This window comes from Indicator indicator, chromosome 10, assembly GCF_027791375.1.
Source record: "Indicator indicator isolate 239-I01 chromosome 10, UM_Iind_1.1, whole genome shotgun sequence".
Taxonomy (NCBI): Eukaryota; Metazoa; Chordata; class Aves; order Piciformes; family Indicatoridae; genus Indicator; species Indicator indicator.
In genome coordinates, this window is record NC_072019.1 from 27,265,122 (window position 1) to 27,289,565 (window position 24,444).

The 24,444-nt window shown below is 44.6% G+C and overlaps 1 protein-coding gene across 1 annotated transcript in view; it reads left to right on the forward strand.

The window, feature by feature from the left end:
* The window catches only part of CACHD1 (cache domain containing 1), a 125,795-nt gene that overhangs the window by 27,111 nt on the left and 74,240 nt on the right, over positions 1–24,444 (forward strand). The window contains exon 2 of the mRNA XM_054384249.1: positions 11,845–11,907. Coding sequence (XP_054240224.1) covers positions 11,845–11,907 — 63 coding nt within the window. The remainder of the gene's footprint in view (positions 1–11,844; positions 11,908–24,444) is intronic.

Sequence of the window (24,444 nt, forward strand, 5' to 3'; positions counted from 1 at the left end):
CTTTTTATTTCAGACACTGACTCATAGAGGGAGGTACAGTCTCTTTTTCAGGTTGGGCTGTTCAGCCTGGAGAAGAGAAGGCTCTGGGAAGACTTTAGAACAGCCTTTCAGTACCTGAAGGTGACCTACAAGAAAGCTGGGGAGGGACTTTTTACAAGGGCTTATTGTGATAAGAGAAAATGGACTGAAGATAGAAGAGGGGAGATTTAGAATGGATATTAGGAAGAAATATTTACAGTGAGGGTGCTGAGACACTGGAACAGGTTGCCCAGGGAGGCTGTGGATGCCCCCTCCCTGGAGCTGTTCAAGACCAGGCTGGATAAGGCCTTGAGCAACCTGCTCTGGTGGAAGGTGTCCCTGTCTATGGCAGGGGAGTTGGAACTAGATGATCTTGAAGGTCCCTTCCAACTCAAACCATTCTGTGATCTGTTTTTTCTCCCCTTGGAAAAAGTGTTGGTGCCTTGTGTGGAAGCAGCTGAAAACTGACAGCTCTATGTTAAAGTTTGAAGTTTTTTGTGTCTTCTTGCAGAGTGGGTCAATATTGGACAGTTGTGGTTAAGAAGCTGCAGCAGCAGTTGCAGTGGAAGGCTGTTATCAGGCTATTTATTGTCTGGATATTGATGGTTCCTGCTGAGAGATCCTGAAAAATGATACTCTTGGACCTTTAAAGAAACAGCTCTGCAGTTGCGTTAGCATCAGCCTATTCGTTTTGCACACACAAGTTTGGTGTTGTGATTTATGAAGTATAAATTCCTGTGTTTAAGCTTGCTGGGCTTGGGTGGTTTTTTTTCTGACTCAAGTAGATCTCTTCAACACCTCACTCCAGCCTTAGGGTTCCTGTGCTGCAGCATTTCTGCAAACAAACCCCATCAGCTTCTGCCTTGCTTGTGTTAAACAGCTGAGGAAACTCATGTGCTCTCAGTATGTGTCTGTGTGTCCCACTGGGGTTTGGACTTTGCTGTAAATTCACACAGTCCTGGCTGGAATGTTTCTTGATGGAACCAGGTTGAAAACACACCACAAAGCGTGGCCAGCAGGTTGAGGGAGGTGATTCTTGCTCCTCTGCTCTGCTGAGTCCTCACTGGCAGTGCTGGGTCCAGCTTTGGAGTCTTCAGCACAGGAGAGCCGTGGACCTGTTGGAGCAGGGCTAGAGAAGGCCACGAACATGATCCAAGGGCTGGAGCACCTCTCCTGTAAGAGCAGGCTGAAAGAGTTGAGGTTGTTCAGCCTGGAGAAGAGAAGGCTCCAGGGAGACCTTACAGTTTCCCAGTATTTGAAGGGGGCTACGGGAGAGCAGGAGAGGGACTCCTTACAAAGGCATGGAGTGACAGGATGAGGGGCAATGGCTTCAAACTGAAAGAAGATCAATTTAGATTAGGCATGAAGAGTAAATTCTTCCCTGTGAGGGTGGTGAGGCACTGGAACAGGTTGCCCAGAGAAATTGTGGAGACTCCAAGCCTGGCAGTGTTCAAAGCCAGGCTGGATGGGGCCTTGAGCAAACTGCTCTAGTGGAAGGTGTCCCTGCCCACGGCAGGGGATTGGAATTCGATGATGGTCCCTGCCAACCCAAACCATTCCATAATTCTACGTTTCTTCTGCATACTTGCTGTATATTGAATTCATGACCAAATTGAACAGGCCCAGTAATTAAAATACCAAGCTCTTTTGGCTATAGAAATGCATCTCTGTATTGGTCTGTTGCTTATATGTTTCCCCATCTTTAGTTAGTCGTTTTGACATGAGCTTGAAAACACACCAGGAAAATGAAACCTAGGCTTCTCCCAGTGGGATGGAATTTCAGGTCCGTTTTGCTCCTGATAAATGCTCTGACTTACGTTCTTAACAAAATGCAGCCAGTTGAACAATACCCAGTAATCAAAACATTTTCAGCCTGAAAAGAACCCCATATAAATATTTTAAGTTTCACATCCTAGAGGCTGGAATGAGGAGTGAGTTTAGGGAGGGGAAATCCAATCCTGTTGAGAAGACCATCTGCTTTATATTTGAAGGTTGGGCTGCAGAACTTCTCGTTGTTCTGAAATACTGCCGTAGACGTTGTTGTGAGTATAACCTTAGTCGAGTTACACTGGCTAAAGGAATAAGCTTTTTAACATGTGGAACTCGTTTTCTTAGAGTATTTTCCCTTCTCACTGTTTTTTTCCCCTTCCCTCTTTTCTGGTCCCCTGAAAAAAAAAAAAAAGGACGAAAAATCTGTTGGTTCTTGATTGCATTTTTGGCAGTTTCTCAGTTTTCCATAGTTTTCTCTCCTCCCAAATGCCTGAAATTTTCCAGGGAAACAAATTTATAAAAATTGTCCACTACTTTGTTTTCAAACAGTGTCATTCCTAGTTATCATCTGCCCTTCTGCCTCACAGAATGCTAGTGGTTTCAAGAATATTCTCTGGAGATCATCAGGTCCAACCCTGCTGCCAGAGCAGCATCACCACAAGTAGATCACACAGGAACACATCCAGGTGGGCCTTGAGAGTCTCCAGAGACAAACTCCACCACCTCTCTGGGCAGGTTGCTCCTGTGCTCTGCCACCCTAAGGGTAAAGTTCCTCCTCATGTTTAGTTGGAACTTCCTGTGTTCAAGTTATGCCCACACTAATGGACATAAAGTGATATCTTGTCCTGTCATTGGGGACCACTGTGAAGAGGCTCTTGAAACAACCCCAAAGATTTTTTACCTCCCACAGGCTCATGGTAGTAGATTAAAAATACAGACTGTGATAAATTTCTACCATCAAAAGTGAGACCCAACCTGAATTCCAGTTCTTCAGTTGTCCTCTGTATGTATAAAACATTTTGGTGCAGTGCTGGCCACAGCCTGGGGAGCAGAGCTGCAATGGGCCAGCATGGCACGTGGCAAAAACCAATAGTACCTTGATTTGGAAATAGCAAATTGGGAAGCATCTTCATTAAGATAAAAATTGGGAGGAGGAATGATGTTTTCCTGCTTAAAACCTCAAATACTGAGGAATTACGCTCCCTGAAGGTGTGTGCATGAGCACATGGAGATAGACATCTGCAAAGACATACACTTGCATCATGAGTGCCAGGAGGTTCTCTGCTCACTTTGCTTATGGAAAAGCTTTTTCTCACAATTGATATTCCCCTTCCCCCCCAATTCCTCTTCATTCCAAGTAGTCCTGTGTAAATTTTATATGTAAAATGAACAAAGTAATTTAAATGATGTTGCCAGAGGAGTCTTGTAAATGATAAGGTGGTTTAACAATGCTCCAGCAATAAAGGTAACAGAGCACAGACCAATTATGCCCATTGGTGACACACAGAGCTTCTCTGAGCAGAATGTTGGTGGTAGGAGATGGGCTGGGCAGGACAGTAGAATCACAAGTCACAGTAATCATAGAACTATACAGTTGTTTTGAAGAAGAGACCTCTAAGATCAAGTCCAACCATCAACCTATGACCACCAGGGCAGTTAAACCATGTTCCAAAGTTCCATGTCCACACTTTAATTGAACACCTCCAGGGATGGTGACTGCACCACCTCCCTGGGCTGCCTGTTCCAATGCCTGACCAGTCTTGCAGGAAAGAAATCATTCCTACTCTCCAACCTAAACCTCCCTTCACAGAATTCCTCTTGTGCTGTCATCTGATACTAGGGAGAAGAGACCAACCCCCACTTCACTCCAACCTCCCATCAGGGAATTGTAGAGAGCAATAAGGTCTTTGCATTTCCTCGTTTTTGAGCTGAAGGCGCTGCTCCTGGTGCCTGCTCTCTGACCTCCATGAAAGCTCCCACCTGAGCCCAGCTTGTGAGCTCTGCATTACATGTCTCTGTCTACATCTCTGATAAAGATATCTGTGTGTTTGAAAATACCACAGTAGACAAATACATTAATTAGTTAAATCCTTCCTGAAAACTTATCCTTTTATGAAACCAACAGAAGGAGAAAGGCATTGCCAGTGTGGATCCTGAAAATGTGGTCAGGCATTGGAAGAGGATGCACAGGGAGGTGGTAATCATCCATGGTGGTGTTCGAGAAACATGTAGACATGGCACTTTGGAACATGGTTTAACTGCCCTGGTGGTCTTAGGTTGATGGTTGGTCTCAATGCTCTTGGAGGTTTTTTGCAACCAAAACAGTTCTCTGATTCTATTCCTTTTTAGTCTGTAGCTGCTGCGTCTGTCCCTGGCCTGAGCAAGGTCTTTATGCTAGGCTCTCATCTGAGTGGTTTTGCCTTTCACTGTGTTTTCCTCCACTTTACTTTAGCTTCTTCTATGTATATTGTAAATTTTCTTAGGGGAGAAACACAAAGCATGTCCCTGCTCTCCTGGGAAGCCACTATTTAATGTTTCTCGGGTTTAGAAAATGGTAACCAAACAGAATGTGATAGGGCTTCAGACACTGCAAAAATAAACCCCAGACAGGAGCCGCAGTTTTCCTTCCGAACAATCCCACTCAGTGAGTTTCAGCAGAGAAAGGATTTGTTGGATATTTGTTTGCTCACCACTTTTTGAAACATTAAACTTTAAAATGAGAAACAGGGCCCTGGTTAGTAGCTGCTTGAAGTTTTAAACCATGTTGCAGCCCTGCTGAGCTAATAGATGTGCCTTTTGCTACTGCTTTTTTGGTGTACTTCTATTAATATTGCTGTTTTATTTTCATCCTGGAGTACCCAAATTTGACAGGTACCAGCAGTCTATAGCCTAAATCCACTGAAAGTTGGGATTTTGCTTTATTGTTTTGATGTCTTCTAGTGTAGATGGCAAACCAGCATCAATGTATTTACAGCTGAGTGGATATTTGACTAATCCTGGCTTTGTTTTTCCTGAGTCTCTTTCTGTTTTTTTTTTTCCAGATTCTTCCATTTCCCTCCCTGAATCTCTGTTTTTCCCAATTCTCTCTCCCTCTTTTTCCCGACTCTCTCTTGTTTTCCCTCCACCCCCCCGATTTTCTCTCTGTTGTTGTTTTGTTTTTTTTTTTTTTCTGATTGTCTCTTGTATTTTTTTTTCCTGATTCTCTCTGTTTTCCAGTATTTGAAGATGTTATTTCTGTTGGTGGGGAGATGGATTTGGATCTGGTCTGGCAAATAAAGTGATGTGTAAATGGCTGAATGCCCTGCAGAGCAGTTGGTGCTTGTATTTGGTTGGAGACTTCGGGGATTTGGGAGTAGTGGCTTTTTTTGTTTATTTTGATGCAGTACTGACAGTCAGTCTGGGGGCTTTTGAAGTGTTTTCTCACCACAGTGCAGTGCTGCTGAGTTTATTTTAATCTCAAGAAACTGAGGGAACAAGCCAGTTAATATTTTATGTTTTGTGCTAAGCTTGGTTTACAGTCATCTACCAGATTGAAAACATGACTAAAAGACACCTTAGTCTTGTTTTGGCACATCACAAAGAAAAACTGGAGCTGCTCCCTTATCTCTGGCTTGATGGAAACCTGACTCCATCCTAGCTGGAGATGCAGGTTTGGGTGCTTAGCCCATTCATCACTGTCAGACCCCACCTGTGGGAGGCATTAGCTAGTGGTGGCCCAAATCTTCCCCAACCCAGCTTCAAGGACCCCTACCCTTGGGTCCTCTAATCACTTCCTGACTTATCTCACTTGTCAAATATTTGTCCTGCTGTTCAAAGCTAGAAGTGAGGCCAGCTGGTGGCACCAAGAAGCTCTTGGTGGCATTTAAAGTTGTTAAAGGGTATCTCTAGGTACTGGAGAAGATTATTTTCCAGGAAGCTGCAAGTGCTTTGACCCAGACAGATAATTAAGGAGCTAAGGAAACCAAGAGGCTCTAATGTGTTGGAAATGTGTTGGTAAAACCAGCTCCAGCTTTCTGAGGACTCCATCCAGTCAGTCATCATGTGCACTTGCAGACAAAAAGCCAACTAACTCTTCCTGGGCTGATCCCCAGCAGCTTGGGCAGCAGGTGGAGAGAGGGGATTTTGCTCTTCTCTGCTGAGACTACACCTGGAGTGCTGGGACCAGCTCTGGAGTCCTTAGTATGGCAGAGACATGGGCCTGTTGGAGTGGGGCCAGAGGAGGTGACAAAAATCATGCAAGGGCTGGAAACCCTCTACTGTGAGGCTGGGCTGAGAGACTTGGGGTTGTTCAGCCTGGAGAAGGCTCTAGGGAGACCTTTTAGCAGCCTTCCAGTATTTGAAGGGGGCTACAGGAGAGCTGGAGAGGGACTTTTTATGATGTCATGGAGTGTTATGATGAAGGGTAATGACTTTAGACTGGGAGAAGCTGGATTTAGATGACACATTAGGAAGAAATTTCTTCCCCGTGCGGGTGGTGAGGCACTGGAACAGGTTGCCGAGAGACACCGGGGAAGCTCCAAGTCTGGCAGCGTTCCAAGCCAGGTTGGATGGGGATTGAGCAAGTTGCTGTAGTAAGAGGTGTCCCTGCCTATGGCAGGGCAGTTGAAACTAAGTGATCTTTAAAGGTCCCTTCCAACCCAAACCATTCTATGATTCTGCAGGCTTATAGGTACATAAACCTCACTCAGCTCTCCTGAAGGCTGCATGTCTCAGAGCTGTCACAGAACACCAGAAATCCTGCTGTGGTTCCTGCAGGTACCATGATGTTCCCCTCTGTTTGTGTAGCTAAATGTGAGTGCTGTGTTCAGCAGGGGAAGGGGAGGATCAAGATCATGAGTGGTGTGATGTGCTGAGCATTGTGCTGCAGGACTCAGGTGTTGCCGGAGGCCTGGGAACCCCGGGGATGGCACAAGGCTTTGTGCTCAGCCCCTGCATGCCCCACAGAGCTTAAATGTGAGTAGAAAGCAGCAAGAGCTAGACACAGGCAGTCAGACAAGCGCTGTTTTGCTCTGAGCATCTCCAACCTTTGAATAATTTGAAAAGAGAATTACACTTCCCTGACTTCATAATTCAGACCTGGCTAAATCTGGGACTAGTGGCACTTCTATCATTTGCTTTTGGACCAAAGGATGGAAAATGCAGATGCTTCAAAACTCCTAAGATTTCATGTAATTTTCCATGCCGTTTACTTCAGAATGTTTTGTCTGCAAACCAGTTCTTTGTGCTGGAAACAGCTGAAGTAAGTGAAGTAAAATTTGCTTGCGTGTAGGGTGAGCTGTGGCAGCACAAAACAGCTGTGAGAGAATGCTGATTGCTACATCAGGTCTACATAGAATCATAGGATGGTTGGAGTTGGGAGGGACATCTGGAGATCATCCAGTCCAACCCCCCTGCTAAAGCAGGGGCACCCACAGCAGCTTGCCGAGGATCACAATGTCCAGGTGAGCTTGGAATCTCTCCAGAAAAGGAGATTCCACAACCTCTCTAAACAGCCTGCTCCAGGGCTCTGGCATCTTCACAGGAAAGTTTTTTGACTCCTCTTCAGGTGGAACTTCCTGTGTTCAAGTTTCACACAGAATTCAGAGTTTGGACTGGAAAATATTTCTAAAGAATTTTTTAGATTGGATATTAGGAAAAAATTCTTAATTGGAAGAGTGGTCAAGCATTGGAAAAGGCTGCCCAGGGATGTGGTGGAATCACCATTCTTGGAGGTGTTCAAGAAATGTGTGGACAGGGCACTTTGGAATATGGTTTAGTGGCCACAGTGGTGTTGGACTCAGCGTTTTCTCCAACTGAAACGGTTCTATGATTCTATGAAAAAAAAGAAAGTTGCTTTTGTTTCCATTAATTTTTTAAGTCAAAAGACTTTGTGGAAATGTGCTTGATGAAACCAAAACATTGGGAGTAGTAGAAGCACTGCAGGCATGTTGTGGCACCTGCAGGGTTGGAGCACAACTGCAAAGCTGAACCCCAAGTCTCTCAGCCTGTCTTTGTGCTCCGGCCCTCTGATCGTGTTTGTGGCCTCCTCTGGACCTGCTCAACAGGGTTGACCAATGTTCAGCAAGAACCTGAATATTTACTAGAGATCATAATAAATTTAGAGTAGCTAATGACAGGAAAAAGAGAGGGGCAAATGGAGAAAAGTAAGATAAAATGCTGGTTTAGGGCTTGCTGAGGTGTTGGGAGCAGTGCAGGGGAGGTTGATAGCTCTGTCTGGTGGAGCATCAGCTTGGAGGGAGCAAAGCTGGATGCTGAACCAGTGTGGTGGTTGCAGCCGCTGTGTGTTGCGACAACGAGTGGTGGGTTAGAGGCATCTCATTAAACACGTGGGTGGTGGTTCCTGGTGGCTGCTGCCATCTGCTCAGCAGATTCAATTGAACAATGAGGGGAGGGGGGGAACAATAAGGTACAGATGTTAATAGTGTGTAAACTTCAATGGGCAAAGGTCTCCTAAGTGTTTAGACTGGTTTGGTCAGTTTGTGGAGCTGACTTCTGAGTCTGTGAAGTGCCCTTAGCTTCATTTGGAGATTGCTGCTTCACTCTGGTTTTCTACTTAACGGCAGATTGCTTTTTCAGTTAGTGAGATTAGCTTAAGTAGAACAGGGAGATGATTCTGGCTTTAGGTGAAATTCTGTGTAGGAGTTCTTGAAGAGGGAGCAGATATCCTGAGAAGAATCATGGAATTGTTTTGGTTGGAAAAGACCTTCAAGATCATCAAATCTAACTCTGTCAAGGTTGGTGCTAAAGCATATGTCCCTCAGCACCACATCTCTGCATATTTTAAACTCCTTCAGGGATGATGGAGAGCCTGTTCCAGTGGTGAGAACCCTTTCAGGGAAGAAGTTTCTTTTAATGTGTGACCTAAACCTCCCCTGGGACAACCTGAGCCCATTTCCTCTTGTCCTAGGGAGAAGAGACCAACCTGGGGGGTTATTGTAGAGAGTCAGAAGGTCTCCCCTCAACCTCTTTCTTTGAGCTGACCAACCCCAGATCAGGAGTAACTGACCCAGGCAGGAGCTGAGCAGTTTGTGTGTAGCCTCGGCGGGCTGCAGCTCACGTTTTCCTGGGTGGTTTCTCAGTCCTTACTCTGTTTTCACTCGGCTGGCAGTTTGACTATCAGGCTCCTGCTCCTCCCTCTCTGCCATGCACAGAGCTTTTACTCACAGCAGAAGATACCGTAATGTTGGGTAGATTCTAAATCAAGCAAAAAGAGGTTAAAACCCCAGCCCAGTGGCCAAATGAATTCCTGCTGGCACCGTGACTCTTACATAACCGTGTATAATGGTCTCTGGCTTTATTTTGAAAGTTCATAACCAGACCTGCGTGTTAAAGGGGTGGAAGAAGGGGTCAGCTTTGTGTTGAGGACAGAGAGCTCCATTCTGGGTAGCTGACAGTCTATTTCCGCCTTGCTTCTTTTGATGTCTGCAGACTAAATGCTGCATGGAGAGAAAAATTTGAGTCATTTAAAATATTTTGCATCAAAATGACATGCTTTAATGTATTTCCTTCTGATGTTTAAATTATCTTTTCATCTCATGAAGGGGATTTAAAAAAAAAAAAAAAAGAAGCCAACATGTTTGTAGTTAAAGTGCCCAAGCTGAACTTTAAACAAAGCTCTGGAAGAAGAGGAAGTGTCAATGTACAGGCAGCTTTTAAGAGCTGGTGCCTTTTTCTTCTCTTCACCAGCCCCCCACTCCTTGGCTCTCTGAGACTTGTAAACTGAGGAGATTTATTGCTGCTCTTCCAAATGCTTCTTTAGAATTAGGAGTGTAAATTTTTGGAATTCCTCAAGTCCTCAGGAGGCAGAGGATAAGGGAAAGTGATGAGCAGAGAACACCAAACGGTTTTCCAGGATGGTTTTGCCAGTCCTAGCTGCATCTTGCCTTACCAGGGCAAAATCAGCTAAACCTGCATCAGCAGATCTCATGGAGTCATGGACCAGTGATTACACTGAATTTGGGTGAAATGTAGACTTCATTAGGAATTGCAGTTGTTATTGTTAATAATGTGGAGAGCTGATAGACTTACTGTGTCACTCCAGCTCTGGAGTTCTCAGCACAGAAGAGGCATGGACCTGTTGGAGCAGGGCCAGAGGAGGCCACAAAAGTGATCCAGAAGCTGGAAGCCCTCTGCTGTGCCAACAGGCTGGGGGAGTTGGGATTGTTCAGCCTGGAGAAGAGAAGGCTGCAGGGACCTTAATGTAGCCTTTCAGTGCTTAAAGAGGACCTGTAAGAAAGCTGAGGACAGACTTCTGAGCAGGGCCTATTGTGACAGGACAAGGGGTGATGGTTTGAACTGAAAGATGGAGATTCATAGTGGAGAGAAGGAACTAATTTTTTACACTGAGGGTGGTTAGACCCTGGCTCAGGTTTCCCACAAATGTAGTAGATGCCCCAACCCTCGGGCATCCCTGCTCTAGTTGCAGATGTATGTCCTATCTGACTGCAGGGGGGTTGGACTAGATGACCTTTAACAGCCCCTTCCTACCCAAACCATTCTGTGATTCTGTGATTTTATGAGTCTTAGTAATTTCACAACTGTCAGGTCAAGGGATGGGCTCAGCAGGATCCTCATGAATGACTGTCCTTCACCAGATGTGTCCATGCCTGCAGATGTATTGTGTCCTTGACTTAACGCTGAGAGACATGGAATCCACACTGTCAGTGAAATCCCAGCTCCCCTTGAGGCTGGTAGAGAAAAATCCCTTTGACTTATTTATTTTTTTTTATGCCTCCTCCACAATCTAGGAAGGAGTTTACCATTCATGTTCTTTCTGCTTATATCACTGATTTGCGGTACATTTGAGATTGTAAAATGTACTTCCCACTAGTTCACTTCCCTACATCATGTGTAGAAGCTCTAGTAAATGTGGCAGGGATTGGCATGCACTTGAGCAGGAGGACAGGAGAAAGAACGTCCTTCATAAAATAATGGGCACGTTTTTCTGTTTTCAAATGCATAATGACCTAAATAAGCTTAAAGTATTACTGTTATTAATTGATAATGAATACTCAACACTATATGGAATAGGTTGCCCAGGGAAATGGTGGAATCACCATCCCTGGAGCTGTTGGAGAAATGCGTGGGCATGGCACTTTGGGACATGGTTTAATGACTGTGGTGGTCTCAGGTTGCTGGTTGAGCTTGATGATCTTAGAAGTGTTTGCCCAGCTTAATGATTCTGTGATATGGTTCTCTCAAACCTCCACTGGGTTATGTAGCCATCACATATTGCTGTTTAAAAGGGATAACAAAGGAGTATTTTAGGGACGCTTGTAGGTCTTCCAATGGGGGTGGCCCCACTGTCACTAAGGGGAAAGCTGCCTTTGGAAACGAGAAATCCGGAAGGAGAAACGTAGGTGTATCAGGCAAATTTCTCAGGAATGCTGTCAGTGCAACTCAAATCCTTCCAATCCTGTTTTTCAGTCTGGAAGCAGAATATTAACAAGGTGCTGAGTGTTTTTTCTTCCACCTAACCACTGTAAATGAACACTGCTGGCAGTGTGGCTGTCACTTGGGTCCCTCTGGGAACAGATGGGAAGCTTTCCTAGGGGAAGACACAGCTCTCACTTCTGTCTTCTGATACATCCTTTTAAAATGAGTCCTATTTTTCTCTTTCCCACATACCAAATATGTCTAAATTCTGCTCACAGCCTCTCATGTGGTAGCTGGAAGCAGCAAGGACTTTTAAAAATGGCCATGTTGGGTTAAAAGTTTAGCACTAGAGAACAGTAGTGGCTTGCACAGCAGCAGCTTTCTAATATGTAACACTTTTTTTTTTAGCATCTTATGTCAGTTTAGTAAATGAACAGATGTTTATAAATAAACCTTCTGTGTCTTCACCTTCAAAACCAATCCAGCCTCTTCATGCAGATCCACAAACACTTCTACGGAGGCAGAGTTCCCCTTGGGCTAGCCTGGAATTAGAGACTCCCCAGGTGAAATGGTCCTTTTCTGGCACTGGTTTCCTCACCCCTGTGCCTTTTGGAGCTGCTTTAATGTGACATTCAAGACAACCATCTCTTACACATCCTTTCTGTTTTTTCTTTCTTGCAGAGGATATTCAACTCCTTTGTGTACACAGAGAAGATATCGAATGGAGAAAGTGAAGTTCAACAGGTGAGTCCAGAAGCCCCTTCCCACTGCCCACCAGCAGCGTTACAGAGTTAGTGTTAGGAGAGGAATTGCTGTCTGGATTTATTGTGGCCACTATGTAGTGTCCAGTGAATCAGATAACAATAAATGACATAGAAATTAAATGGAGATGGGGGTCTATAGCTGATGATGTGTTTGAAAATTCTGCATTGTCATTGAAAAGCTTCCCATCTGCTTTGTGTGTGTCCTCCCCTTGGAAACAAAAGAGCAGAGGCAGAGCTGGGGCTCTCATGTACCTTGCAATAACTGGCTGGTTTTCATCCTGGAAATCACAGAATGCTATAGGTTGGAAGGGTCCTTTAAAGGCCTCCATTGCATCTGGGGAGGGATAACCCCCTGCATCAGTACAAGTGAAGGCTGCTAGAAAGCAGCTTTGTGGAGAAGGCCATGGGACTGCTGGCGGACTAGAAGTTCCCTGTGAACTAGCAATGTGCTCTTGTGGCCAAGAAGGCAAATGGTCTTCTGGGGTGCATGAAGAAAAGTGGAGGCAGAAGGTCAAGGGAGATTGTTCTCCCCCTCTACTCTGCCCTAGAAAGGCCACATCTGGAGTAATGGGCCCAGTTCTGTGCCTCCAGTTCACAGGAGACAACTGCTGTAGAGAGTCCAGTGGAGAGTGGAGAGTCCATTGGACTCTCTACAGATGCTGAGGGGCCTGGAGCATCTCTGTGAGGAGGAAAGGCTGAGAGCCCTGGGGCTGGTGAGCCTGTGGGAGAGCAGCCTGAGAGGGCAAGAGGATGGGGCCAGACTCTTCTCAGTGGTGCCCAGGAAGAAGACAAGGGGAATTGGGCACAAACTGAAATCCAGGAGGTCCCATCTGAACAGGAGAAGAAACTTCTTTGTTGTGAGGGTGCTAAAGCCCTGGAGCAGGCTGCCCAGGGAGGTTGTGGAGTCTACTTCTCTGGAGAGTTCCCAAAGCCAGCTGGGCATTGTGATCCTGTGCAAACTGCTGTGGGCGCCCCAACCCTGGGGAGTTGTACTGGATGATCTCCAGAGTTCCCTTCCAACCCTCACCATGCAGAGATTTTGGAATTCTGTAATTGGATGCCCAAATTATGATCCCATAGAAGGAATCTGCTGCTTGGAAAGGCATCATGCATTTGGTGGCAGTAGGTGGTTGGTCCCAGCACTGTAACAGGAGGGTTTGCTGGCTGTGATGTCACGCTAGGGTAATGTTTCTCTTGAGTATTTCTGGGTGGTCTGCACACTGCGGAAGGGCCATGTGGGCTAGATTATCCGTATCAGATGGCTTATGAAAGCCAAAAGTGTTTTTAGGAAATCAAGAAACTGGATTAAAACTTCTTTGAAGTCTCAGCTATGGATTCTCCACTTAGGAAAAGTTGCTGCTTGTTCCCCAGCCACAGATGCACCTCTTCACCCTATGGAGATATAAATAACTGTCCAAACACTGGAGGTACTGTGATGAATTCAGAGCTGTCAGAGGAGAAAAACGAGGCCGTGGTGAAGCATAATTACTGTGGTTAAAAGCTCAACAGTGAAGTGCATAGAAGAATAATTGAGCACTTCTGTTTCATTAATAACCCAGTCTTGTAACCTTAATGAATCACAAGCAATAGAACTGGAGGTTTATGAGTAAGAGTAGTAGATTGAATGGGATCAGCTCAAGCAAAGGCAAACACACATAAGCAAATTAAATCCCCAGTTGCTCATTCCTGGTTTTGTCATTCATTAACATTTTCTTAGCAAGTGATACCAAAAGGCAATTAATTAGGGGTTTATATCAACTGGGATTTTCTTTTTCCTGGCAAATCACTGAATTCTTGTGGGGGGATGGGCTTTATTTTATTTTTAATCCCAATCTGTAAATAATGATTTTCAGTTTATTGAGAGAAAGTGAAAAACTACAGCTGTTGGCCTTCAGGCCTAACTGTTTTATAGGCTTGGCTTTCCTTATGCCACACAAGGAGTGGTTTACCTTTGGATGTTAAACTGCTTACACTTCTGAGGTCTACAGTTAGAGAATTCCTGTTGCGTGTAACAGATAAAACCTCTTTGGCTTTGAATAGGTTATTAAAAATTGGATGGTGATTGCCAAAAATAACTTGGATTGCTTTCCTCCTGTAAGTGACTTCCATATCAGAGAACTCATAGTATGAAAATGTAGTGGTGTGAACTGGTGATATGATTGAAGTGGAAGATCGTGAGTTCTGTTAGGGGAAAATCTAGGTGAGCTGTTTTCAAGGAAGCCAGCATGTGTTCAGCATCCTGCCAGACATCTGGTTTCTGTGGTGTAGAGAACATGAAACCGGACTCCCAGGAGGAGAGAGAATGGTGACATAGAATCAAAGAATTGTTTCGGTTGGAAAAGACCTTCAAGGTCATTGAGCCCAACCATCAGCCTAACAGCACCATGGTTGTTAAATCATGTCCAAGAGTGCCATGTCCACAGGTTTCTTGAACATCTCCAGGGATGGTGACTCCACCACCTCTTGGGTAGCCTGTTACAATGCCTGACCACTCTTGCATGAAAGAAATTTTTTGTAATACCCAACCTAAACCTCCCCTGACACAATTTCAGGCCACTTCCTCTTCTATCACCTGATAGTAGGGAGAAAAAAACAACCCCTGCTTCACTCCAACCTCCTAGACATGGTCTGTTTACCTTCCAGTACCTGAAGGGGCCTACAAGAAAGCTGGGAAGGGACTTTTTACAAGGGCTTGTTATGATAGGACCAAAGGGAATGGATGGAAGCTTGAGAAGAGGAGATTTAGACTGAAGATTAAGAACAAATTATTTACAGTGTGGGTGGTGAGACACTGGAACAGATTGTCCAGGAAGGTTGTGAATTTCCCCTCCCTGGAGGTGTTCAAGGCCAGGTTGGATTGGGCCTTGAGCAACCTGCTCTGGCGGAAGGTGTCCCTGCCCAAGGCAGGGGGTTTGGATCTAGATGACTGTGATGGTTTGAAACTGTCTCTTTAATTTTTCTTCTCAAAGTTCAAGCAGAGAAAGCTAAAGAGTGTAAATAAGTCACTGTTGGGTTTAAGAAAGCAAAATAATGATTGTTCTAAACACTTCCATTGGATGGATAGGAATGTTTAGGAACTACTACTCAAAACAAAGTCTGCAGTCGGGGCAGCTTGCTGGGCTGTCTGGCTGCTGTTTCTTCTTCTCTTCTGGCTGAAGATAACACACTGACCTTGGCGAGCTAAGGTAACAACTTCTCTGCTTTAGCTAACTCTGCTTTCTGCCAGGGGAGTCTGGGGGGAGGCCCCTGGGAGAGAGGCCCCTTGGGAAAGGTCCCCTTTGGGGGAAGCAAAGGGAGCTTGGTTGTGCTTTTCTGTTGATTGTATATATTTGTGAATGTTGTGATTTTGTATATTTGTACATACTCATTGCATTTCATCATAGATTGTAGATTCTGCTTGTAAATACAGCTTGCATTCGCTTCCAGACTGAGCCAGCCTGGTTATTGTCAGTGGGGGGGGAATTTCAGCTCACACTGACACAATGATCTTTAAGGTTCCTTCCAAACCAAACCATCCTGTGAATCTTTGCATCTTAGAGGTCTTTTCTTTTTAGCGTCAAGCTGTGTCTCAGCCTGGAAGGACAGGCTTGCTGCAGAACTGTTTGTGCTGCTGAAAGGCATGGGCCATCCAACGCCTCTTTGGCTTTACAATGCCAGTACCTGTGAGACAGATGAACACATCAGTGCTCTCTCTCACCAAGGCAGAAGGAAGCCTGTCTTCCGTGGTGGGAGGAAAGATGCTTTTGGCTGCTGTCCCACTGCCTTGCCGTGTCACATGTCGCAGTTGGTGCCCATGGCTGACTGCCTTGACAGTGACACTAAACCCAATGCCAGACTGCTGCAAAAACACCACAGCAACCTGAGAGAAACCAAACATGGTTGTCTTGAGTATTCTTAGTAGAAACAAGATCCTGATGTGTCAGCCCCAGGTGCTGCTCTGCCTGCTCAGGTTCTACAGATGGTATAAGAGAAAGTTCTGCACACTGGAAAGTAGCTTTCTGCACCCTGACAATGCTCAGGAGTGTATTTCAGTGTCACCCAGATGAGGAGGAATGATTTGAATCTGCTGAAGCAGAGGCAGTGGAAGAAGCTGGTGGTGATTCTATGATGCTTTCTTAAGCCATGTCCCTGCTGCCCTCTGTGCCCTTCCCCACAGAAGCAGTGTTGTTTGTTTTTTTTTTTTTCAAAAGCCAAGCAGGTTGGAATCACAGAATGCTTTAGGATGGAAGGTCCAACCCCTCTGTAGTCAGCAGGGACATCTGCAACCAGAGCAGCTTGCTCAGAGCCCCGAACAACCTGACCTGCAATGATTCCAGGATTAGAGCATCTCCCACCTCTCTGGGCAACCTGGGCCAGTGATTTGCCACCCTCACAGTGAATAAATTCTTCATTCTCTCCAGTCTGAATCTCCATTTCTTTAGTTCAAACCATCACCCCTTGTCCCGTCACAGCGGGCCCTGCTCAAAAGTGTCTCCAGCTTTCTGATCTGCTGCTTTAAGCACTGAAAGGCCACTGCCGCGGGCCATACAGGCGAGCGGGAAGAACGACACATCAATGTGATGCAAGTTCAAATCCCACTTTATTGAACCATCGGTAGTTGCTTATATAGACCAAACTTTTCCGCTCCACCTTCACGCTGTGAGCATGCGTCCTTCTATTGGCTCCGCCATCTTGTCCATGCGTACTGCATGCGCCCCTTCCAGGAAGCCGATTGGTTAGCATAGCCACACTGTTTACACATGCTTCCCCATCTACCTTTTACAATGTTGCAAATGCCCCAACACCTCCCCCCTTTTTCTTAAATAACAAATTCACACTCTTAGTTACACTACTTAGCATGCATTGGATTAAACATAACAATAAGCATATAATTAGCAAAGCAAAAATTGTAGGTATCAGCATTTCAAGAACACCCAGCAACACAGCCTGGTAGACCCCAATTTGAAAACCAACTATTAAACCAATTGTCTAACGAACCACTTTGCTGCTTAACCCTTTTTTTTTTTTTTTTTTTGTATTTTCCTTGAGCATCCAAATATCTTTTTGAATAGATACGCTGTGGGCTGCAAGATTAAAACAACACATTCCCTTGATTTCTTGACAACCATGTCCTTGGGCCAAAAGCAGAGACTTCATTTTCAATCTTTCGTATTGTCGTCCGAGTCTGTTTGACCTGGATCAGATGCGGGCCGTATCCACGGTCGAACCCACTTGGCTGGAATCCACCTTGTTGACTCTCCTGCAGACACACAAGCATAACCCCTTCCCCAAGTCAGTAAGCGGACTGGTCCATTCCATCGCTGGGCCAAAGGTTCAAAGATTTGTACTAATACCTCATGCTGAGAAAAGTCATTTCTATTAAGCAGGTGAGAGAACATAGGAACTAAATTTTGTTCTGTCCGTGGATTTAACCAATTTAACACATAGCATGCCTTTGCTATAGTGAGGTACGGACTCCTTTCCCCCTCTTTTTTATATATTGTCAAAAGCCGTTTTAGATCCTGGTGCGCTCGTTCAACAATGGCTTGCCCTCCTGAATTATAGGGTATACCTGTCAAGTGTGTAATTTTCCAATTCTGAAAAAACTCATGAACTTTGTTACTCAAGTAAGCTGGAGCATTGTCGGTCTTAATAGTGTCTGGTCGCCCTAACACTGCAATGGCTGTTGTCCAATGCTGAATACAAGCCAAACTGTTGGTTGACTTATGTGAAGTTGCCCAAATTGCTTTAGAACATGTATCTATCGTGACATGGATGTATTTAAGGGCACCGAACGGAGGAAATTCGGTGACATCCGTTTGCCAGACCTGGCGAGGTTCTAGGCCCCGCGGATTAGTCCCTTCAGCCGAAATGGGAGTTAATCGGGCACAATCAGGGCAACTGGCAATTATTGAACGAGCATCTGTTTTAGAAATCCCAAAGGACTTCATCAATGACCGTGCCGATTGATGAAAAAATTTATGGGACTGAAGTGCTTGTGCCAAAACATCTTCTGTGGATACTTTGCTTACTACTTTGCTGTCTATGAATGAATTCCCTTCAGCTAGTAACCCTGGCAAATTAGAATGGCTTCTGATATGCATGACCCACCATGGATGTTGATGTGCAATAATTTCAGACTGTAGCTCCAAGATACACATCTCAAGGACAGGATTAGTTATACCGCCTAAGATTGCATTATTTAAACGCTTTACTACTTCAACCACATATTTTGAGTCAATTATAATATTCAAGGGTGTCCTCCGGAAATCCTGAAATACCATAAGAACTGCTTTTAATTCCAAAATCTGAACTGACCCTTTTGTCTTTTCTACTCGGGTATTCCATAGCCCGTTGATTTGATGAGCATATCCATATTTCCCTGTCATACTACTGGCATCCGTAAAAATAGTGATCCCCTCTGAAAGGGGAGATTCTACTTGCAAGGAGTCCTGTTCTATTATCAAATTTGTTTTAAACAAAGGGTGTTTCGGGTAATGATTATCCAGTCTAATTCCATGGACAGCCGTCGCAAAAGCATCAGATTGCTCCATCCATGAATCTGCAAGATTGATGTTTTTCAATGGCAAAATAATTTGAGCTGGGTCCGTCGCTGCAATTATCCTTAATCTATTTCTTGCTTTTAATAGTAAATTTCCGACTGCGTCTGGCCTTGTAGTTATAGTGGCCTTCAACGTACTGCTATGGAATACCCATTCCAGAATTAACACTGAATCATCTTTAGAAATCTGAGTAATCAAAGCAGCCACTTCCCTGTCTTGATTATAACAAATAATAGTGAAAGGAACACCAGGTACAATTCGATCTGCCATATTATTCCGTATTTTTTCTCCTATTACTTGTAAAGCCTGGTATGCTGTGGGAGTCAATGCTCGAGGGTCAGAAGGGGATTTCCCACCTTTTAAAAGATCAATTAGTGGCTTTAAATCAGAATTGGTGATCCCACAATATATTCTTAACCATTGTAAATCACCGACCAGTCTTTGCACATCATTCAAATTTTCAATCTTTGTATTAAGATTCAATTTTTGAGGTCTCAAACGTGTTTCTAGAATCTGCATGCCTAAATACACCCATGGTGCACGACGCTGAATTTTCTCTTGTGCAATTACTAAACCATATTTTGCTAATGCTTGAGTCACTTCTTGCTCTTTTTGTAATGGAAGTGGCGTTGGGGAGGCAATTAACAAATCATCCATGTAATGGTAAGTAATCAAGTCAGGGTTATTTTTTCTCCACGGAGCTAATGCCTGATCTACAAACCATTGACAAATTGTTGGCGAATTTTTCATACCTTGGGGCAGGACCACCCATTGAAACCGTTTAGAGGGTGCAGATCTATTAACAGACGGAACTGTGAAAGCAAATTTATCGCTGTCTTCCTCATGCAGTGGTATTGTGAAAAAGCAATCTTTCAGATCCAAAATAAGTAGATTCCAATGTTGGGGCAACATAACCGGAGATGGTAATCCTGGTTGTAATGCCCCCATTTCTACCATTCTATTATTGACTGCTCTTAAATCATGCAACAGTCTCCACTTCCCCGATTTTTTCTGTATAGTAAAAATCGGTGTGTTCCAAGGACTGACGGATGGTTTTATATGCCCCAATTCAAGTTGTTCCTGAACTAAACTTTCAACAACTAAAATCTCCTTGCAAGATACAATTCTGAGCAAGACCCCTATACCTTTTATCCGCATTAAATGAAGGATCTCTAGGCAATGAAACCATTGGTATATCAGTATCAACATTTCCCCCACCGCACATATTTGCTTTCTCAAAATTTCTGGCCTTTTTATCTATTTCTTCCAATTGCTTTTCTACATTTCTCAACCCAGTAACTATAGAACTATGTGCTGCCTTATAAGCATCTTTGATGTCCCGTTTTTTCGAATCACGATCAAGTCTCCTCATTTGCTCCAAAAGTTCTGTCATAGCCTCTCTCTGCTGTCACAGTTCTTTTCTTAGTTCTTGATATGGATTGTTTGCAGCTGCAGCACTACCGTGATTCCTCCCCGAGGTCGCTGAAGAGGAAAAAACAGTCTGCAATTGATCCCAAAAAGCAGTGGAATCTATTTCCATGCTTCCACTTTCTCCGGAAAAAGGGGCAGTCGCCTCAGTATTTGCAGCGCCCTGTGCCGTCATGTTAATCACAACAGAATCACTTTGATTCGGACCAGTTGCATAAGGTGGCAAAGATTTATTTGCGTCACAATTGGAGTTATAGGGGGGCAAATCATCCCCGTCCAGACCCCAGGCAATCTTCTCTGCCCTGGTCATATTTGATGTTGTTACAGGGCAAGGAACGGGAGAGTCCCGACAGTCCACAGAACTATCGATAGGCGGCCAATTGTCAGGCAATTCTGATTTTGTTTCCTTTGCGGTGACGTCTTGGATCGTCTGTTTCCAAGCGGCTGCAGCGGTCGCCTCCCCATGAACTTGATCAAGCAACAAACGCACTGTTCGATATGTTTTAGCCAAGTGTTTTGCCTCCTTAGATTCTGTCTGCACGCTCTCCCAGAGCTCCTGTCCTATCTTCTGCCAAACTTCCCGACTATAAGCATCTCTCGTAGAGTTCAAATAACCCTTTCTTCGTGCCCAAGCAAGCAGTTCCATTAACGCGGGCTTCGGCAAATTAGTTTCCCCTTTTTCAGCCAGCCTTAACAGGCTATCTACTACGGCTTCTTCTATGGCTGATACAGTCGACCCCATCCTGCCCTGTTTTCTCCCTGACTCACCGGTCAGCCGTGCACGAATCCGCCTTTCTTCGGGCGCCCAGCTTCCTCTCCGCTGGCAGCAGGATCCTCGCCGCTCCGCAGCTCTGATGTGTCCGTCCCCAATCAGTATCACGTTGGGGTCACCAAATGCCGCGGGCCATACAGGCGAGCGGGAAGAACGACACATCAATGTGATGCAAGTTCAAATCCCACTTTATTGAACCATCGGTAGTTGCTTATATAGACCAAACTTTTCCGCTCCACCTTCACGCCGCGAGCATGCGTCCTTCTATGGGCTCCGCCATCTTGTCCACGCGTACTGCATGCGCCCCTTCCAGGAAGCCGATCGGTTAGCATAGCCACACTGTTTACACATGCTTCCCCATCTACATCGTACAATGTTGCGAATGCCCCAACAGGCCACATTAAGATCTCCCTGAAGCCTTCTTTTCTCCATGCTACACAATCCCAAGTCTCTTGGTCTGGTCTCACAGTCCAGGGGCTCCAGCCTTTGGATTGTTTTTATGGAATAAGTGTGTTAAAAATAGGTATAAGAATACAAAAAAGTTAAAAGTAGAAGTCTGTTGATGCATAGTAAGGATGTGATACAGCAGGAGAAGTGCCTGGTGGATGCTGAAATTGAGGTACTTGTGTTCCAAGTTCTTTCTTTCAAAGTAAAAATACAAACTAAACTCTTCAGTATGCGAGAAATGCTTTTGGAGGAGCCTGTCAGTGTTAAATCCCTGGTTGTGAGTGTCTTATGGCATCAGTGCCTGTCAGCCTCATTGATACATATTTCATCTGCAGGCTTGAAAACATTAAAAATACTTTTGGCTTTCAAGATGCAGCCAGAAATAAAACCTAACCTTGGAGCTGTGCTTTCCCTTGGTGCTCCCTGAGAAGGGAAGACTTCAGAGCTGTGGAACTTTGAGGGGGAATGAAGATTTAAAAAGAAAAAAAATAAGAGGAAGCTCAGGGGAACAACGCAAATGAGGCAAATGTCTCTGGGAAAATTAGGGAAGCTCACTGATGTTGTGATGAAAGGTTGTCACTGGAGATGGTGACAATTGAAGTGCATTACCCATGGGTGCTGCTGTAATAGAAACAGGTGTTACCGTCCAACCTGTCTGCAAACTGAAATGCTTTGGCTGCAAGCCAGCTGCCAACAAAACAAAAAAGGTATTAAAAATAGAGCTAATGGCTGCATTGTTTGGAGGAGACACTCGTTGCTTATTATTCCATTCTTGAAAATTAAGGAGAAAATACAGGAGTCTGAAAAAAAGATGAGAGGAATGCCCAGGGAGGCTTCTTTTCCCTCTCTCTTTGTTTTTAAGATGAGGTGAAGATCACTTGGAGTCCTGACCCCAGGATAACAGTGGTTGAAGTCTCAAGGTGTCCAGATTTATTTTAGTCTCCATTAAAATGGGTGAATTTAAACATTTCTGTGGGAGCAGGAAATGTCTGTCACACTTGGTGCCTATCCAAGGGTATTCCAACCATGGGATGTTAGCTCCCTGCCCCTTTTATGTTCCTGATTCAGGCCCCAGTTTTCCGTTTGTATCTTAAAAATGTTTTAAACAGTTACATTTGGATGGTTTCATGGCTCAGTGCTCTGCCCTTTTGTTAAATTATTAAAACCTTGGAGATTCTGTAACCATTGTGGTGTGGTTTTTCCATCCTGTGCCACAAGCTGCCCTGCTTTGGGCAGGCTAAAGAAAGCAGGGAATAGATTGGAAAAACACGATCTTTTAGTTAAAGATTTTAGGGTTTTATATAGGAAAATGCGAAGCTGATTTCAGCCAGCAACCTTTCTTCTGACAGCTGAGAGCATCACTTTGCAAACTGAATAATGTTTCTGAGCTAATGATGTGAGCGTGCATGCATGCATGGGCACGCAGGCACCCATGAGGAGCTAGGCAGCCTGAATTATGGTGGTGTGGGGTTTTTTTTGCTGTTTTAATCACTGAGAACTGGGAATTGCCTCTTTGTAGCCATGGATTTTTTGTGCTCCACTGAAGCCCAGCTATGGAAGAAAAATTCAGTTGGTTTTGTTAGGCTTTCATCTGGATGATCCTTCTTGGCTTGCTGAATTGGAACTGTTTGGGTTTAGTGCTTTTTCAGCTGATGGGTGACTTACCCTTCGGTTCCTCACGTGGTTTCTTCAGTGTAATCCATTGTCAATGGAAAAATGTTTTTGGATCATCTGGCCATGGGTGACTTTTTTGAGTGAGCTGTTTTTAAAGTGAATTTGATTATTGGGAGTATTCATATAATCATAGAATGCTTTGGGTTGGAAGAGATCATTAAAGGTCATTTAGTCCAGCCTCCCTGCAGTAAGCTAGGCAAGGTTGCTCAGAGCCCCATTAAATCTGATGTTGGATGTTTCCAGGGACAGGGCTTCCACCACCTGCCTGGACAATCTGTCCCAGTGTTCCACCACCTTCATAGTAAAGAATTTCTTCCTGATGTCCAGTCTAAATATACCCTGCTCTAGTTTCAGGCCATTGCTCCTTGTCCTAGAGCTTCATGCCTTTGTACAGCTTTCCTGTAGGCCCCGTTCAAGTACTGGAAGGACACTATAAGGTCTCCCTAGAGCCTTCTCTTCTGTTGCTATCTGAGGGCAGTATTTTTAGGGTTTTTCAAATTAGGCAAACATAATTCTTCCAAATTACATCCATGGAGATGTCTGTGTAGCTCTGGGTGGCTTCATGTCCCTTGTCACTGATGTGCTCTTGACTCTTTGTCCTGACTGGGGGCCAGTTGGGCAGGGCCTTGAGCAGCCTGGTCTAGTGAAGGTGCCCCTGGTGGGGAGGTTGGAACTAGATAATCTTAATGTCCCTTCCAACCCAAACCATTCTGTGTTTCTATGACTGAAGTGTTGGATCCCATTTAATCGAAGTATTTACATTTGTTAGAATCATGTAATTTCCCTGCCTACTGCGGGGGGCTCGGAGGGTTGTGGTGTGGACCAGATGAGGTCACTTTCAACCCAGTGAATTCAATGATTCTGTGACTTTGAGCCTCTAAGAGTTTTTTTGATAGAAGATGCTTTTTTCAGTTTCTGAGGTATCTTCTGAAAACCAGATTTGTCAGATCTTCAAACTCCTCACAGCGAGGTAGAATTCAAAGGCTGTGAGGTGCTTTTGTTTTTCAATCCAGAAGGTCAAAACTCATCAACACCAATGCCTCATCTGGTACAGCATTCATGAATGAGAGAAAAGCAGTGCTTCTAAACCATAGTCCTTCTGCTCTGCTGCTCCCTCTCAGTTTTGTTACTGCTAAAGCTGGTCATGTGGTCCTTTTCTTTCAGCAAACTTTAAGCTCTGTCCCCTTTTGTGATTTCAGGTAGGGAGACCAAGGAAGAAGTGTATAGACTCAAGTGTCTGGTTTACAGTAGTGCTTAAGCACAGGTATTGAATTTGCTCAAATGGAGAGGAACTTGATAGCCAGGAAACTTAAATGCTTTGCTTTAGGAAGTTTGGCTTGCATGTGTTTGAGACCCTCTAAAAGAATACACTTCTTGAGGACATGTTGGAGCACAGTCAGACAAAAAGAAAGTTTACCAGAAAAACAGAAAAGGAACTAACTACCCAGCAGCTCATTACTGAACAACTGGGAGCAATTTAGTAGTGTTGGATTCCTACCATGGAGGAAGACCATTAGTAGTCCTCTGGTGTCTTGGCAATAAATCATTCTGCAAAACTAATTAGGTATAATTCTGCAAGTCACTTGAGCAAGGTCCTATTAAAACCTGTGCTCCTAGGAGACCTGTCTTTGAGCTGCAGCATTTGCTGGGAACA